The 19,313-nt window shown below is 34.5% G+C and overlaps 1 protein-coding gene across 2 annotated transcripts in view; it reads right to left on the bottom strand.

Annotated features, from left to right (window-relative positions):
- Nucleotides 1–19,313, bottom strand: part of ALG5 (ALG5 dolichyl-phosphate beta-glucosyltransferase) — a 40,139-nt gene that overhangs the window by 9,589 nt on the left and 11,237 nt on the right. For both annotated transcript variants that reach the window (XM_057707457.1, XM_057707456.1), the window contains exons 6-8: nt 17,894–18,007; nt 6,837–6,896; nt 180–331 (exon numbers count right to left, since the gene is read on the bottom strand). In XM_057707457.1, the coding sequence (XP_057563440.1) occupies nt 180–331; nt 6,837–6,896; nt 17,894–18,007 (326 nt within the window). The remainder of the gene's footprint in view (nt 1–179; nt 332–6,836; nt 6,897–17,893; nt 18,008–19,313) is intronic.

Here is a 19,313-nt window from a genome sequence, read left to right as displayed (position 1 = left end):
GGTTTGTGATTTTAAAAATAAGAACCAAACCAGTAAAGGTACAGATTAAGTTTACATATATGAGTATCAATTTTGTTTAAACCTGGATGTTCATTATGAGAATACAGGGCTGCTTCCCATTACCTGGAGTAACTGCTATATAATAAGATACACCAGACACATTCCGGGTAGGAACCTACCATCGTTCAATGTGGAGAGATGAAAACGTCCGTGACGCTGCTTCTCGAGTTAATAATTTGAAACCACACTGTGTGTCCCTGATTCCTTTGACACAAAGGAACCACACCAGAAAGTGGAACCCGTACATGAGAAGAGTACGGAAGTAAGAACGCTGAAACAAAGACAAAATATAAATGACTTTTCCATTGATCTACAAAGGAGACACTGAAAACACCTGGCTGTGGACAAATGCAATTTAATATTTAACTGACTGTGTAGATATCACAGATGAATGCCACTGCTGCATTAACTGCACTGGCAAAGTCTATTCTAGAAACTGCCTGGAGCTGGACAGGGGCTAGAAAAGTAGTTACTCACTTCCTGGAGGTTGAGTCAGGCAAGAGGAATCATAGTGCCTGTGAGAGTCAGGGCTTCAGCTGGCAGAAATATACCACAGCAGTTGGGGGGTGCTGCTCTGAGCAAAGAGAACATCTCACTCACCTCATACTGTGTGCTTCTATACCCCAAATATATTTCAGTTTCAAAAAAGTTACCAGAATATCTTGGAAAAATGAAACACTGAGATTTCAACCTGAAGTTTGATACCTAGCTAATGAGAATACCGATAGACGAGGTTCAGCAGAGTCACAGGAGTCATAGACTAGAAAGGACTTTGAAACAAAAACCCAGTGTCTCTAATTATCACAGATATTTCTGATTAAATATATTTTAATGGGTAAGTTCCTTAATACTCTGGATATAAAACTTAAGTAGTCTTTAATCCTATCTGAGTATTCACTATTGTTATTAGTCACTAATTTCATTAGTAGTAGTAACATGACATATATTCCATTATTCATTAAACAATACAAACCTTAAAACATAAGAAAAACAGATCATTAATTATCACTGCATTCAAGACTTTCATATTTAGGATTAAAAAAAGATAAGATCTCTTAAAATTTTCTATAATTATGGTAACAGACCCATGGAATAATATATTACATATACACATAGGCAAACCAGTAAGAGTCCATGCAGAATATTTAATATCTCATCCTAGTAAATGAGAGTCCTTTCCTCTTCTTGGCTTTTCGTTTTCATAACTGTGATCTTTAGTATTGTTCTTTATGCACATGGCTTTTTCTATCACCATGGAATAAAATCATGACTCAACAGTGATGACTGGAGAAAGAGCCACTGAACTGAGCAGGCCTATATTTGAATCCTGGCTCCATTAATAATTAGCATGCTGACCTTGAACAAGTTACTTCCACTCTCTAAATCCCACTTTCCTCATCTAGAATGAAAATGCCTGCCTCACAAAGGTACTATAAGGTTTAAATGAGATAATATTAAAGCTGTTAGCCAAGTGTTTGGTACAGGAAGTAACAGAAACTTAATAGATGCTTTTAATAAGGGAAGGAGGCCTGAAAGCTCAATTTAACCTCCTGACCACAATTTCACTTGTGTATTAAACAGGGTAAGAAGGGAAGGAAGAATAAAATAGTTATCTATAGGGTACATAAAACAAACTCTTTGAAAAGCTTAGCACTTCTCATTGATCACCTAGAATCATTAGTTATGTTTTGATGTAAATATGTCTTACCTCTCTAAGCAGATAGGGCAGAAACCTCATCTTAAAATACTTTGGGAATCTCACAACAGCTTGCTCAGTGCCTTCCATTTAAAATTATTTCCAATAAATACTTGTTGACTGATTAAACCTCCAAAAGAGCATTTATGCTTAGGAAAGGAACAAAGAGAAATCAAAAGATAGAAAAATAAAAATTAAAAGGTATACCCAGCAATCCCACTACTGGGCATATACCCAGAGAACACCATAATTCAAAAAGACACATGCACTCCAATGTTCACTGCAGCACTATTTACAATAGCCAGGACACAGAAGCAACCTACATGTCCATCAACAGATGAATGGATAAAAAAGATGTGGTACATATATACAACGGAATATTACTCAGCTGTAAAAAGGAGTGAAACTGGGACATCTGTAGAGATATGGATGGACCTAGAGACTGTCATACAGAGTGAAGAGAGTCAGAAAGAGAAAAACAAATATCATATATTAACACATATATGCGGAATATAGAAAAATGGTACAAATCAACTGGTTTGCAAGGCAGAAATAGAGACACAGATGTAGAGAACAAACATATGGGCAACAAGTGGGGAAAGCAGGGAGGGTTGGGAGGGAATGAATTGGGAGATTGGGACTGCCACATATACATTGCTAATAAGAAAAAAAAATACCAAATTGTACACTCTAAATATATGCAGTTTATCGTATGTTAACTGTATCTCAATAAAAGTTTGTAAAAAAAAAATTAAAAGGTAGAAAAATAATACCTTAAACTATTCTCCTTGAGTGGTTTTTAAAGTGGTTTTTAAAGAGCTTACTAATAACCAAATAAAAATATTCGTGACTGCTTTTGCTTGGATTAATAGAAGATTTTTGTTTCTTTTAGGATAATGGCTATTTTTTTTTTAAAAAACAAACGTGAAGTTCACATGAGGACTTTAACTTATTTGACTTCTAACATATTGAAAAGCATAACAATATAATCTACAAACAACAAGATCTTTAATGTTTAAAACTTGGCAAAATAACTTAAAATTTAGAAGACATCTAAAAACATAGTATAGGATAGACTTATTTAGTTAAATGAAAGTAAAAAAGTCACAAAATAACGTTTTATGAACTTCTGAAGTAGATATTTAAAAACATCCACTGCTTTCAAGAATAAACATGCAGAAATCTGGAAACCACAAATGTTGGAGAGGGTGTGGAGAAAAGGGAACTCTCCTGCACTGTTGGTGGGACTGTAAGTTGGTACAGCCACTATGGAAAACAATTTGGAGGTTCCTTCAAAAACTACAAATAGAACTACCATATGATCCAGTAATCCCACTACTGGGCATATACCCAAAGAAAACCATAATCCCAAAAGAAACTTGTACCATAATGTTTATTGCAGCACTCTTTACAATAGCCAGGACATGGAAGCAACCTAAATGCCCATCAACAAATGAATGGATAAAGAAGATGTGGCATATATATACAATGGAATATTACTCAGCTATAAAAAGGGATGAGATGGAGCTATATGTAATGAGGTGGATAGAACTACAATCTGTCATACATAGTGAAGTAAGTCAGAAAGAGAAGGACAAATATTGTATGCTAACTCACATATACGGAATCTAAAAATGGTACTGATGAACTCAGTGACAAGAACAAGGATGCAGCTACAGAGAATGGACTGGAGAACTCGAGGTATGGGAGGGGGCGGGGGGTGAAGGGGAAACTGAGACAAAGCGAGAGAGTAGCACAGACATATATATACTACCAACTGTAAAACAGTCAGTGGGAAGTTGTTGTATAACAAAGGGAGTCCAACTCAAGGATGGAAGATGCCTTAGAGGACTGGGGCGGGGAGGGTGGGGGGGACTCGAGGCGGGGGGAGTCAAGGAAGGGAGGGAATATGGGGATATGTGTATAAAAACAGATGATTGAACTTGGTGTACCCCCAAAAAAATTAAAAAAATTAAAAAAAAAAAAAAAACAGATGATTGAACCTGGTGTACCCCCCCCCCCAAAAAAAAAAAAAAAAAGAATAAACATGCAGAGAATGGACTGGAGGACATGGGGTTGGGGGAGCAGGGGGCGAAGGGGAAGCTGGGACGAAGTGAGAGAGTAGCATAGACATATATACACTACTAACTGTATAACAGATAGCTAGTGGGAAGTTGCTGTATAACAAAGGGAGATCAAGTTGATGATGGGTGATGCCTTAGAGGGCCAGGACAGACAGGGTGGGAGGGAGTCGCAGGAGGGAGGGGATATGGGGATATATGTATAAAATATAGCAGATTCACTATGGTGTACCTCAAAAGCTGGTACAAGAGTGTAAAGCAATTATATTCCAATAAAGAGCTTAAAAAAATTCACTGCTTTAATATTAACAATAATCTCTAATGTTTATGAAATGTAAGCAAGGAATTCAGGTGAAATTTAAAGCTGACTGGTAATTTTATTATCTTAAAAAGAGAATTAGAAGTCCCAAGACTTAAGGAAAGGCGCTTCAAAAAAAAGAAAAAAAAATCCAAAGCTATCAAACAAAAAGTAATGGACTCTATTTTGAATCCTTTAAATATGATACATTTGAGAATACCCAGACGATATAAACATGACTGTTATAACTGTCATACAGAACACATGGGCAATGAACACTTTTAAGGATGCTGAAAAGACTCCATTGGTGCTGTATCATGCATGCTTGTCTTCCCAGAGAACAACAGAACAGACACTAGGATTAACTGAGAATATGTATAAAGGTATTTAGGAAAGATAAGTCTACTCAGTTAAGCTACTGAAGTTGCTGTTTACTATCTTGATAAATTAATACTTTTATAATTTTCTCACTATCCACAGATTGATCACCATGTAGGACTTATATTACCTATAGCACATTAAGAGGACACCCAAGTGGCTGAGAAGTGGAAGGCCATGCCACAGTTTCTTGGACATGTGGCAGATAGATGTGCTGTCCCTTGGAGATGAATTTCTATAAGACAGGTATAGCTCTATGAGAATCATCTGGACTTGAAATACAAGCCTACTCAGCAGGAGTTTATACGTAGTGTCTGCAGTAGATGATCTCTAGTACTGATCTCTAGTCACTGGACCAGTTTACCCTTTCTTTCTAGAGTAGCAGCCAATTCTGTAGGGTCCAAAAGCACTATGTCAATCACTAAGTGTTAGAGATGGAGGAATGGATGGATAGATGACAAGATAAATTGTAAACACACAGATCCTGGGATAGACCCCTTGATGACTGGTTAAAAGCATCGCTAAGTAAAAGAAGGTTCAGACCATAGCACAGTCTCATCTAAATACTGCTCTGGAAAAAAGTCAAAGAGTTTGCAACTAATGGATGTTCTAAGTGAAAAGAATTTGCACCGTTAAAAACAAAACCAAAAACCACATTTCCTTTCTACTGCCACCAACAATACAGGTCTCAAGTATTTCTTGCCTAGATTACCTCAATTGCTTCCTAATTATTGCCTTCTAGTTCTCCAATCACTTTTCCTTTCTAAGTAGGTTATCCTTTTTTCCCCCTATTTATATATTTTTTTTGAAAAAGGAAAAAATTTACTCATAAAACCCTTAAATTAACATCAGTCTATTTTCATTAATTGTTTTGTTTGAATAATGTTTTTACACAATTATACTGTATTTACAGTATCATACTGTTTTTTCTGTACAACCTAATATTTTAGTATTTCTCCACATTATTATACAGTCTCCATTATCATCTATTTTAGTATTGCATGACATTTCATCCAGGGGAAATATGTACACTTCCTAGTGTTGGGATTTAGTATTTTATAGTTTCTAGTGTTTCACAATTATAAATAATGTACTGAACATTTTGCACATACACTTTTCCTTTCCTTACCTCTTGTGTATCAGTAAAGTGATGAAGTTGGATTAGCTAATCTCTAAACTCTCTTTCAGTATTAAATTTCTAGGAGTTTGATATTCTCTGTGGTTAAACGATTAACCTTTTCCAAATACCAATGAGTCCACAGGGTTGTAGAGTTACATTTGGACTAGATGCTGAAGATGTGAAAATAATTTCTTAAAAAAAGGAGAGTTTAGGTTTCCACACCTGAGCAAAATCCTTAAGGGATTTTACGACTTTGCCATCAGTATATCTTGGGAAAAAAAATTAGAATTTTTTCATGTCCTATTTCAAAATCACTGAGGGAAAGGTTCAGACTTTTATTCCATTGGTTCTCAAACTCTGGAATGCATAGGGTGACCTGGGAAGCTGTTAAAAATGCAGACTCCTGGTCCCATGGCTAGAGTCCAACTTAGTGTCTGGGATTGGCCTAGGAACATGGAACATGCATTAAAAAAACAAAAAAACAAAAACAAAAAACAAAACAAAAAACACCGCCCCAGATTATTCTGACCTTGCACTGGAAAACCTGGCTTTATTCCTGATCTACTTGGCCACTCTAGTAGATGATCCTTGAGAATACAGTGGAAAATTATGGAGCTTGATACAGCAGGTCTACATTTTTAAGTGAAAAAATAATTAAAATAAAAAATACTGCATAGAGTAATTCCTTATTCCTATACTTTTCCTCAAAGCTACTCCAGCTTCTTAGCCCAATGTGTAAATTACAGCCTGAAGAAGTTAATGTCTTCAGTGATTTTTTGGAATATACTGAAAAGGGCAGTACAACTTTACAAATCTGAAGGTATAATGCTTTTCTAAGAGGAAAAGTTAAAAAAAAAAATTAAACTGAATAAAACTTAAAATATAGTACTTAAGTGTGCTGACATGAGAAAAACTAAAGGCAAGCTGATAAGTTCACAAATTCATCATCTGGAGAAATTTGCCTTATAACTGAATGGGAACTCTTTTCTTTGTGTCTTAAAAAAAGAGCTACTTGCATCCTAAATCAAAGTGAAGTCTACATCCTTCTGGTACACTCATGAAAAAAAAAATCAATTCCTAAATGTGCCAATCTGTTCTTTTGAAAGGAAGCTCATTTTTATTAGATTAAGTATGGAAGCTTATTTCATGCTAATGTATATGTAGAAAAGGAAAAAACTGATCCATGGTTGATGACAGCCTCACCTGAGCAATTGACTCTTTTTCCAAATGAGCTCGAGATCCACATGCAATAGCCATTTGATCCTGAGGAAAAGAGTGATGAAATAAGTATCAATAATAAAAATACTTATTTTCAATGTGAATTATCGCATTGTTTTAGAAACTTTTTTTTAAAAGGTCACATTAATATCTTTAAAGGTTTACTGAGGATTTCCAAAAACGTACAACTGAAAGAAGTCTAATTGTATTTACCAAGATGACACTATTCAGGGCTAAATATAAGGGAAATGTATTATTTCAAAATTCATATATTTAAGCGATTTTTATAATAAAAAATACTGTATTAATTATAAGAAAAGTTAGTAGTATTAGAAAGAAAAGGGTTATCTGTAGATGGTATGATTTTATATATAACCATTACATTATGGAAAACCCAAGAATATCAACTGAAAACCTACTACAAACAATAAGAGAATGTAAAAAGGTGAGTGGGCACAAAATGTGTATATATATCTGTTTTAGCCTTCATATGCAGAAACAGTGATCAGAAGATATAGTGGAAAAAAAGACAATATTTGTAACATCAATAAAAACGAAAAATCTATAAACTTTACAAGAAATGTGACAAGATCTAAATAAAGGAAACACATAAATGCAACCAAGGGAAACAGAAGAATCCAACCACAGAGGGCACACCATGACCACGGACGGGAGATGCTGACAGCTCTGAGAAGCCAACACTCCTGAGGCTAATCTTTAAGGCCACACCAATGGAAACATAAAAACAATTATTCATTGATTTAGACAAGTGGATTTGGAAGTTAATATTGAAAAATAAAGACCCAAGAAGAGTCAAGAAAATTCTAACAGTGAGGAAGGACTAGCTCCAGAGGATTTAAAAATACATTATAAAGCTAAAATAATTAAAACTAAGGTACTAGAACGTAAATAGATAAAGCTATGGATCATAATGGAAAGGCCAGAAACACACACACAAAACATGTGGGTACTTACAAATATGATAAAGATGACATTTTAAGTCAGTGGAAAAAAGATGCTGTGGGGCATTTTGGTAGCTATTTGGAAGCCAAATTAAACTGGACCTGAGCCACATACTGACTCAGACATATTCCAGATACATCAAAGATTTAAGTGTAAAATATCAGAAATAATTTTTTAAATGATCCCAAGGAAGGCACAAATACACAAAACCCAGAAGAACAGATCAACTTGACAATAAAATTTGTTTTGTGTGGCAAAATGAGAAAAATCCAACCATATTAAAAATTAAAAGACACATAAATTGGGGGAAAATACTGGCAATTTATATTACAGACAAAAGGCTAATTTCCAAAATACATAAAGTGCTCCTACAAATTATTAGGTACTCAACAACTCAGTTGGAAAGAGGTGAAAGTTATGAACAAGAATTCACAAAAAGAGGAACAACTGAAAAGATCCTCACTTCAGTCATACTTATATCAATACTAAGAGCAATGCAAATAAAACCTATCAATTTTTACCATATTGCGCATATACTATACAGAGAGCAATTTGACAACCGTTATCACAATTACAAATATACACATAATCTGATTTAGCAATTTTACAACTAGGAATTCTTCACACAATAAACTTGCATATGTGTAAAATGACATTCATATTCGGTTGATCACTTCAGTATTGTTTGAAGCAGCAAATCTGCATGTCCATCTAAAGGGACTAGCTATGAAGCTGTGACAGAATGAGTAAGCACTTTGATGTACACATACAGCTCAGTTTCCTAGATATGTTGTTAAATGGAAACAACAGGACAGTGGATAGTGTGTTACCATGTGTTTAAAAAAATAAAGGATATATATATATATAGAGAGAGAGAGAGAGAGAGACTTACACACACACATATCTTCTAGGTGGATATACAAAAAATGGATAACTGTTACTTCTGGGACTGACTGGGTGACTGAGAAATGAAGGGCAGAGGTAGGTTCACGGTATACTTTCTTATATCATTTGATTTTTGAACCATTAATCAAAATAAATACAATTAAAAACTGCTCATTGTAAAGAAACTGGCAAGCATATACATTTACATATATATGAAAAAATTAGTATACAGAGAAAAGTCATGCATAATCTTACTACTTAAAGCAGCCACTGATAATATTTTGTATATTTCCTTGTGGTTTTGTTTTTTGTTTGTTTTTTGCCTTTCTCAGTCTAGAAAAAAACTGGCTTAGGAAATCACTCTCTGTATGCCAGTCCCAGGAATGTTGCTGGGAAGAGGCATATAGGTGCTGTCTGTAGGGACAGAGCTTAAAAAACATCACCTTTAGGAGTTAGGCTCTGAAAACTCTCTGAAGTGACAAATCCTAGATAGAAAAGAAGGTACAGGTCCTACAAAGGTCCAGGAGCAGTGTATTTCCTTGTGTTCTTTTTTTTCCCTCTGCATTTGAAAAACCATAGCTGAAATTTACTCATGTATATCATGCTTTTCTTCATTTAAAGTAACCTAAAAAATTCTTATCTTCAAGTTTGTTGTTTTTGAGCTTTTTTGTTATGGTATTTTCAAACATACACAAAAGTAGAGAGAATAAGAAAATGAAGCCCCATGTACCTAACTCCTGAGTTCAACAATTATCAACACATGGCCAACTGTCAATCTTGCCTCCTCTAAAGCCCTTTACTACCACCCTGCCCAACTGAGGATTATTTTGAAACCAATTCTAGGCATCATATATTATAAATTAATATATACTTCAATCATAATACCATTATCATACTGAAAACATTAAGAATAATTCCTTAACACTATCAGATATACAATCAGTTTTCAAATTTGCCCAATTATCTCATAAATATTTTGTTTGTTTAAATCAAGAGCCAAATAAAATTCATACAATTTGGTTGGTATTTCTTTTATCCCTGGGTTCCTCCTACCTCTTAAATTTTTTTCTTATAATTTATTTGTTGAAGAAACCATGTTGATTTGTCTTACAGTGTCCTAGATTTTGAATTTTGCTGACTGTACCCCCCTGGTGACATTTAACATGTCCCTCTATCCTTTGTATTTCCTGTTAGAGGCTTAATAAGATTCAGGTTTATTTTTCAAGAACTTATAGTAGTGTTGTCTTTTTTTGTGTGTGTCAATTTGTAAGGGCAATGTAATATTTCACCATATAGATTAACCATGCTTTCACTATTCACCTACATGCTGACCATTTCTAATTTCATGTTATTAGAAAGGTGTCTAAAAAGAACATCTTTGAATAGAAAACTCTAGTTATATTCTGGATTTCTTCCTTTGAGAAAGTCATAGAATTAGATTACTAAGTTACAAGTATGAATGCTTTTAGTCTTGATAAGGGGAAAATATAACCACACATGATCTAATTTCTTTTTTTTTAATAAAAAGGTAAACATTTGGAGAGTTTTTGTTAGCCATCTATATTTTCTTTTGGAAATTATTTGCTATATACTTTGCTGACTATTTAATAGTAGGAATAATTTCTTCCCTTCTTTTTCTGGCAGAAGGGTTTTGCTCAGGAAGGGAGAGAATGGTTTTCTTCAGGAAGAACCACGTTGAAAGTTCAATAGTATATGCCAAACGAGCTTTAACTTTGAATCCAAAAAGAGCAGTAACATTACTGAGCAACAGGTAAAGAAGAACATCCTCCCATCTTTCAGAGACTAGAGTTAAAATGTCAATTAAACTCAAAACAAATAAAAAGCAAAAGCTTTCATTTAAAATCTGCTTTTCTTTCTGCGTAAGTCTCCAAAAGATTTTAAGAGAGTTCTGTGTGTCTGTTGTTCCAATATAAGAACTGAATCTCTGATACTGATCTCACTATCAGGTGGAATTCACCTAAGCAGCTTTCAAAATAGCTAGCTATTCTTCAGAAATGAAGGATGTTCTTGTTTTTAAACTTCCCATATTAGAAAATGTATGTAGACATAGAGTCTCTTTCCTTTAAGCCTCTTTCAGAGTTTGGCTGAATGTCTTACAGCTTTTTAAAAAAGAATATTTTAGTTACTATGACAGCTGGCTTTTGAAAGTGGAAAAAAGTGGTACTGTACTGTATTCTAGAAAGAAATGCTTCATCAGGATCTCTCTTTCCTAGTACTTTTTCAGTTGTTTTCTCACAAATTCACTGTACAGAGGAAACAGACTAGAAGAATTAGGTTAAATCCAATTTACATTAACTATTATAAACAGTAGCATCAGAATTAGTTCTGAAAACCACACACAAAATGTTAGTAACTAGAAGTAACTGTTGTTGAGTGCTGAAGACATGCTAAACACTCGATGTGCATTTAAAAATTTTTAATCATTACCTCAGGATTATGAACTTGGGCTCATTGTCCTCAGGTCATAGATGAAGAAAGTGAGGTGGATGGATTAAGCTGCCCAAGTTCACAGGAAATGTGAATCTAGGTCTACCTGAACTCCACATCCAAAGTTTAGAAACATAATGGAAATAGAAATGGAAAAGGCACAGGTGTTTGTTGGAAGATGAAACTGACTCCAAATGAGATGGAGATATGGAAACAGAGTTGAAACAATTTAGAAATTAGTCAGATAGTAAAATTAGTCACATTCACCCACTATGAACAGAAACAGAAAAACTTGATACATGAAGCAAACTAGTGAGTTAAGAAAGTTTTATTTATTAAAAAAAAGTTTCGATTGAAACTATTCCTCTCTGCCCCCCTTTTATCTCAAAAGCAATATGGGTTCATTATTAAAAACAAACAATAAAATTAATCTAAAGAAATTGAAAGATATCCATAGTTCCTCCATCCAGAGACAACTAATAGATCCATATATATCCAGATGTTTACAGTTTGATTTTTTCATTTAATCATGTATAATGAAGAGCCATCCTATATAATAATGAATTTAACCACTGTAACTCAATATTGGACATTTCATATTGTTTCCAGTTTTTTTCCTCTTATTAAAAAACTGCTAAAAAAAAAAAAAAGCAAAAACCTTTGGAAATTTATTTTTATACATATTCTTAATTTTCCTAAGATAAATTTCTCAAATCTGGGCCAATGGATGTATATTGCTGGGTCAATGGATGTAAATTATTTAAAGATTTTCATTCATATTTCCAACTTGTTCTAAAAAGTACTGTATCAGTCTGCACAGACCGCAACAGACAAATCTGGCAACATTCATTCTTTTTCTCCCTTTTATTTGATGAAAGGTGCCTTGTTACTTTCTTGCCTTTTAAATTAAGAGTATTTTGGGACTTCCCTGGCAGTCCAGTGGTTAAGACTTCGCCTTCCAATAGCGGGTGTGGGTTCGATCCCTGGTTGGGGAGCTAAGATCCCACATGCCTTGCAGCCAAAAAACCAAAACATAAAACAGAAGCAATACTGTAACAAATTCAATAAAGACTGAAAAAATGGTCCACATCAAAAAAATCTTTAAAAAAAAAGTTAAATAAAAAATAAATTGAGTTATTTTCTCCTGACAATCATGAGGATATTAAATTTATGAAATTTCTGTGGTTAGGAAAAATTGTGGTTGTTAAGATTAAGGTTTCAATATTCTAGACTAGGGGTGGCAAACTACAGCCCATGGGCTCAAAGCCAGACTGCTGCCTGATTCTGAATGACCTGTGAGTCAAAAATGGTTTTCAAAGAGTTGTTAAAGAAAAACAAAAAGGAATGTCGCAACAGAGACCATACATGGTCCACAGAGCCTAAAATATTTACAGGCAGACCTTGGAGATACTGCAGTTTCAGTTCAGACCACCGCAATAAAGTGAGTCACACAAATATTTTGCTTTCCCAATGCATATAAAAGCTATGTTTATACTGTAGTCTATTAAGTGTGCAACAGCATTATGTCTAAAAGAAAGTACATACTTAGCCAAAAAATAGTGCTGTTGGGAAAATGGTACTGATAAGACATGTTCAAGGCAGGGTTGCTACAAACCTTCCATTTGTTTAAAAAAAAAAAGGCAATATCTGAAAAGCGCAATAAGGCAAAAATGCAATAAAACAAAGTATGCCTGTACTCTCTGGCCCTTTACAGAGTTTGCTCTTCCTGTCTAAGAGATACACACTCTTAAACTAGGTTTGCTGGCATTAAACAAATACTTGCTCTGCTAGGCAGCCCTTGCCCTTCAGAGGTCTGGGAAACACACTTCGTGATCTTCTTCTGAAACTTTATTATATACAATCTACCTCTTTTTATGTTTTCAGGACTACCTTTGAAATTTCCACATTCTCCTTTGATTTAAACAAAGATCTTAGAAAAATGCTTGTGTAACTGCCTGGTCTATAAAATGAATGATTTGGGAAATGAAGGGATCTCTTTTGGAAGCCTGGTCATCTACCCACGTACTGAGAGGGTGAAACAAATAGACCAGGCTCTTAGACCTGCCCACATGGTCCACAGAAAAGGGAAACAGTAATTGTCACGTTCTTTTGTTTCAGGAACAACCAAGCCATGCATACACACAGGAAATGCTAGTGTACCAAAACCTCACTTGGCCAAGAATTACCACACTTAGGCCAAAGGAACAGGCAGAGTCATTAGTGAGCAATCACTCCAGACTGAGTTGTGTGTGGTTAACATGTTTCCTATAGTTTTTCTTAACGTAATTCTTACTCCTTATCTCTTTCGCATCCATCACCTTTAATTATTTATGGTCTTAAAAACCTAAAAGCCGAGCTTGTTGAAACTATGTCTAAATAAGAATCTAAGATCCAAGTCATGGCCTCTATGATTATGGAATACAAATATCATGCCATCTGTTTGCCTCCTCATGGGGTTTTTTAAATTCTATTTCAAATAGTTAAGCCACTAAACAAGTGATCATCATATACTTTGCTTCAAAAATTACTTAAAATCAAGCATATTTTTATTAAGAGGTAGAATAACTACAGCTTAGGACACTGAAAAGCTGGGAGAAAAGTTCTGCACTTAAAAGAGATACAAATAAAATCCTTGGAACTAAATGTAAATCCCTATTTCATTTGTCATGCAAAGCTCTACTTAAATTATACACATTTACAATAGTTCTGAACCTTAAAAGAACAATTATCTTCAGAGGAGGAACTGCAGGCGACTTTAAAAATTTTTAAGTTCACCATGTAAGAATAATCAGACTAGAATATGTGACCTGGTTACTCCAAAAGGATATACAAGTAAGAAGTACAGCTGATCCTTGAACAACACAGGGTTGAACTGGGCCTGCGTAGGGAGGTGAGGGGTCAGCACCCCTAACCCCTTTGTTGTTCAAGGGTCAGCTGTAGCAGCAAATTTCTTGTTGCAATTAAATCAGATGAGAAGAAAGAAAACAGTAGAAGCCACTGAAGAACATGCTGGGGAGCCTGTCAAACCAATGCTGTAAAAGACATTTAAGTTAACTTCTGCCATCTAGTGAGTCAGTCGTGTATTCACTACGGGACTTGACTATTTTGAAACCCACGTTTCTGATTCATTATTTTCAGAACTATTCTAGTCAATTTTTATTAGGATTTAAGGGAATATATGTGAGGCGATGCTTATGGAATTTGTGGCTTAAATGAATTGAGAAGGAAATATCAGTTGCATTAAAGATAGAATAAGACCCTATACCTTGAGAAACTGAAAGAAAACATGCTGATGTGTAATAGGGATAAATTAAGAGCCACACTTCCATTCCTAAACAAAAAGCAAAGGAAACACAGAAAGAGAAATACCAACTGTACCAGTATAAGGATGGGAGTCAAGGTTCAACAGCAGCTCGTATGAAAAAATTGGTTGTATGAGGTTACAATGTCATGTTGTAACCAGATCCTCACCAACTTTGGTGGAAAATGACCAAGATGATAAGAAAAAGAAACTTGCTATTTAAAAACTAGAGTAACTATTGACAGCCCCAAATAGGGAAGATACATGGAAAACAGCTTTAACTCTCTGAAGGGTTGTCACTAAGAAGGAGAAACAGACTGTTTTGTGCAGCTACAAAAAATAGAACCAACCAAAGGGGCTGCTTGAAAGGAGACAGATTTGCATTTAATGTCAAGAGGAGCTTTTAACTGAGTTGAGGTGGATGGGCTGCTTGGGCATCACTAGAGCTACACCAGCAGAGACTGAAAGTTCACTTGTTAGTTATGAAGTTTTCAATATTGGATAAATAAATGAATTTGATCAAAGGTGCTGTGTGCAAACTATAGCCCATGGCCCAAATCTGGCCTGCTGCTTGTTTTTGTAAATAAAGTTTTATTGGAACACAGGCATAGTCATACATTTATGTATAGAGCCTACTACTTACAACAGAGACTGTATGGCTTTAAAGCTGAAAATATTTACTATATGGCCCTTTATAGAAAAAGTTTACCAACATGTTAATAATTAAAAAGACTCTTTCTAATTCCTCTATGCAAGTTAGGCTTAGAGTGTAAGCTTTCTGAGAGCAACTGTTTATATGCTTTGTTAGAATCAGCAGCAGAGTACCAATTCAAAGATAATTCTCATTGGGTTGACTGGAACTTTAATCATCTATCATTTATCTGCTTTCCACCACCTCCAAAAAGTGTTATGATGCATATTGATAACAATTCTTAACAAACTGAGTTCAAACTAATTTAAATGAGCTGTGATACTCTTAAATAATAAGGCACACCCTGAGGTGCTGTAGAACAGGCTGTGAATTAACAGCTTAAACATAATTATATGCTTTAGTTCTTTAAAACTCAACATTTATAGTAACAATGCAGTAAATTGGGTTACCATCAGGAAAAAAGATGACATCAGAACTTCTTTCGTTTTCAGAGGACCTGCATCTACAAGAGATTCACATTTTTTTTCTGTGTTTATAGTCTGGTTCACCCCCTAACTTTAGCTGAATCATTTAATTTTTCTTTGCTACACTGTAGAATGACACAAAGGCAGCTAACAATCTGACACCTTCCACTCTCCCTCCCACTCCTGGGTCCCCAAGGTAGAGAAATAATACGGGAGAAACATATCAAGTCTCTGTAGATTCTCTGGAGAGAACTAAGAAATCAAACCCAAGAACTTCGCCAGCTGGACTTTTAGCTTACCATGATTTACTAAGAGGTGGAAGAAGAAATACTTTTTTAGTAAGAGTGAACATGTAACACATCCAATAATAATTTCACTGTGATTTTGGAAATGCTCTACATCTGTGTCAGCCAACCAGGTAGCTACTAGCCACAGGTATCTGCAATGTGGTCAGTGAGGTTGAAGAACAACTAAAATTTTATTTAATTTTAATTGATTTAAATAACCACATGTGGCCACCGCTTTGACTAGCACAGGTAAAAGGGATATTTTCAAAACTCTTTTAAGAATTATATTAGTTAATTTATTTAGTATTTCTTTAAAAGAAAATGGGAGTGAGTGATGGTGGAGGGAGAAACAATATTTCACAAACTATGAAATTAAGCAGATATTTGTTCCTAGGAAGAGGAATATGAGGTGAATTTTCATAATTATTAAATTTTCCGTTTTTTGGAAGTTTTGCTTTAATAGGTTTTATATGTGTGGTTTTTAAAATTGTTTTTTTGAATGAATAGGGATTATTTTAACAAATATATTAACAAATATATATTAATATTTTAACAAATATAATAGTAATAATCAGGTTTAAATTTGGTCTATTTCATTCATGGATAGTTGCATTTATTGATCTTATTTTGGCCCTCAATTTGTTTCCGTAGTTCTGTAATTGCCATCTCACCTTCAAATGCCTGTGGCTGAATTCTTACTTTCATTTAGTGTTATTTTTTTTAGCAAAAAATACTCTTGTGTAATTTTATCCTTTTCCTTAGATTACATTGGCCTTCGGATGGGGTTCATTTTTCTTTTATATGAAACTTTCTTTAATTCTTTTCCTGTAGTAATATGTTGGTGTAGCTGCCACTTCTTTTCATTTTGACATGATTAAAACGGGTAGCTCTTGCACAGCACAGGTGAATTCTCCTTGATGAACTTCTACCTTTCGTGATACCTATTTTTCCCCTCTGAACTAGAGGCTCAAAGCCTGAGGATTATACTTGGGAGGGAGCGAGGAGCATTCTAAAGCTCTATGCAGCTTTGCTGGGTTATTTGGGTTCCTTGCTATCATGAGTTTGTTGTGCGCTGTACAAGGACAAGGGTACACTTCTCTGAGGAATGGGTCTGTGATCAACCCAAACCCAGCTTGAAGCCCTGACAATGGAGAGCCCTAGCAATTTCTGCTTCTGCTGAAATCCTGGGATACAGTGTGACAGTGGACGTTGTCCATGGGTGCTAACTTATTCTTTCCAGATCGGGAATATTTGAAAAAAAGCTCAGAATTTGATAAATTCACCTTTTCTCTAAATGGCTTTTAAGAGGTGGCAATGGTACCAGGAGTTTCTTTCTTTCCTCAACCTCTACTTTTTTTTTTTAAACAAATGTTGATACTGGCTTTATTCATAATTGCCAAAGGCTGGAAAACAGTCCAAACGTCCTTCAACAGTTGAATGGATACAGAAGCCGTGGTACACCCATAGAATGGAATATTACTTAGCAATTAAAAGGAAAAAATTACTGATATACACAGCAATCTGGATGAAACTCAAATGCATTAGAGTGAAAATCAATCTCCACTTTTTGACGTTATGGCATGAACTTACACATAATCTTTATTTGAGAGGTTGCTGCCTTTGAGAGGTTGCTGCCTGTGTTTTGTTTTTGTTTGTTTCATCAAAAACAAGAGTCTGTGATCCAGTTTCATTTCATATCTTTACCTATAAGTCTCAGTCTACGTTTGTAAATAAAAGACAGCTGAAAATGCATGATAAATATTAAAACTCTGGTAAAGTAAAGCAATTTAAAATTGAGAGAGATGGACAGAATATTAAACAAGTAATTGTCAAGTGCACCTCAGAAAATCAGTGAATGTTTCTAATAAAATACTAGCTCTTCTGTGGGACTGTATACAGGAATTTCACACCAAAAAAAAAAAAAAAAAAAAACCCCAACACAACTCCCAATTGTTTAACTTATAGGTAAACATCATTTTAATTTTACTTTAGACCCCTCTATCCTTTATTGAATACTGTTTAAACTGTATTCTTTTACTCACAGGCCAAGGCTGTAGATCATTCAGTCCTTTCTCTAATTTCTCAATATCTGGAAACTGCGTGGCTCCATCAGCATCTGCCATAAGGATCTTTTTCCCTCGAGAACTGAATACACCCTGTATTTAAAAATTTCAATTAAAAGAAAGTTGCTTAAAATCAAGGTTAAATTTGATGATATATCAGTTTGTTCTGCTTTACTTAAAATATCCAAGAATGAAATATTAGGTATGAAATGGCAGAAAGAGGCCAAAGTTCACTGAAAACAAATTACATTGATAAGATCTTTCCAAAAGCAGCTAATGTCTTTTTCATGATTTTAAAAACTTTGTGAAGTTATACTGTTAAAACTTTTGAAAATATCAAGATAAGAAAACAGATTTGGATAAACTAAAGATACGCTGCATCAGTAAGAATAAAAATGTCAAATACCTGTCATAAATGTTATTATATCTGTATTGCATACATATCATGGCACATAAAAGGGATCAGGGCTTCCTTAGGGCAGCATATGAAGAACATATTTATGGAGAGATTGAACAAATATATAGATAGCTTTGCTGTGAAATACATCATAACATGATAGATCTTTAGTATTTTTTATTATGGAATCTAAAGTATTTTGAATTAATTGTTGAATAAAGAAAATGTGGAATGTCACTAAAATTTAGGAAGTGTGGATATATCCAAATGTTATTTTGTTATTTAAGGCACCTGACACTTAGCAAAATTATGCCATTCAATTTCAAACTGATTGGTCTTTTGGGCAGAATATGGCTCTATGAGTGTATATTTCACACAGAAATAAACTACGCGTCAGCTCTTCACTTGATCTTAGCCAAAAGGCCGAAAAGCAATTTATGCATCAACTTTTACTTTCATGGTGCATTTGAGTGAATACAGTGTGTCTTAAGTGTAAATATATTTATGGTTTGATACAGTAGGATACAGCTTTGATGTCACTTAACAGTGTGACTATAGATAAGATATATGTATACAAATCTAGACAGAAATTTGATCATTTATGCTATAGGATAAGGCTACTGTTTAGTATCTGAAATGTCTTTTTTATCATATCCATTATTATATGGGTAAAAAAGCAGAAATAAAAATGCTATATTTAACATATGAACACCATATCATTTTAGAAAAAAACATTACAAGGCACAAAATCTGCAGCTATAAGTTTGAAAAAAAAACACAAACAATAAAGGACTACTTCAATGATACACGATAAGACTGAACTATAGGTTGTTATATAGCATTAATGGAAGATTGCCTTTGCCCTCAAACTTGTTTAAGCCACCTCATCTTTTTTTTAAAAAGGGGGTTCTTAAATGTGGGCTACTTTCCTGTCCTACCGTTGACAGCCTTCACCTCACTGCCAGACTTCTTGGAGATAGTCTAGGTTAGCTGCTCCCATTG

The sequence above is a fragment of the Hippopotamus amphibius genome, chromosome 14 (genome assembly GCF_030028045.1).
Source record: "Hippopotamus amphibius kiboko isolate mHipAmp2 chromosome 14, mHipAmp2.hap2, whole genome shotgun sequence".
Classification (NCBI taxonomy): domain Eukaryota; kingdom Metazoa; phylum Chordata; class Mammalia; order Artiodactyla; family Hippopotamidae; genus Hippopotamus; species Hippopotamus amphibius.
The sequence above is the reverse complement of the archived record's forward strand: the minus strand, read 5'-3'. Positions and strand labels throughout refer to the sequence as shown.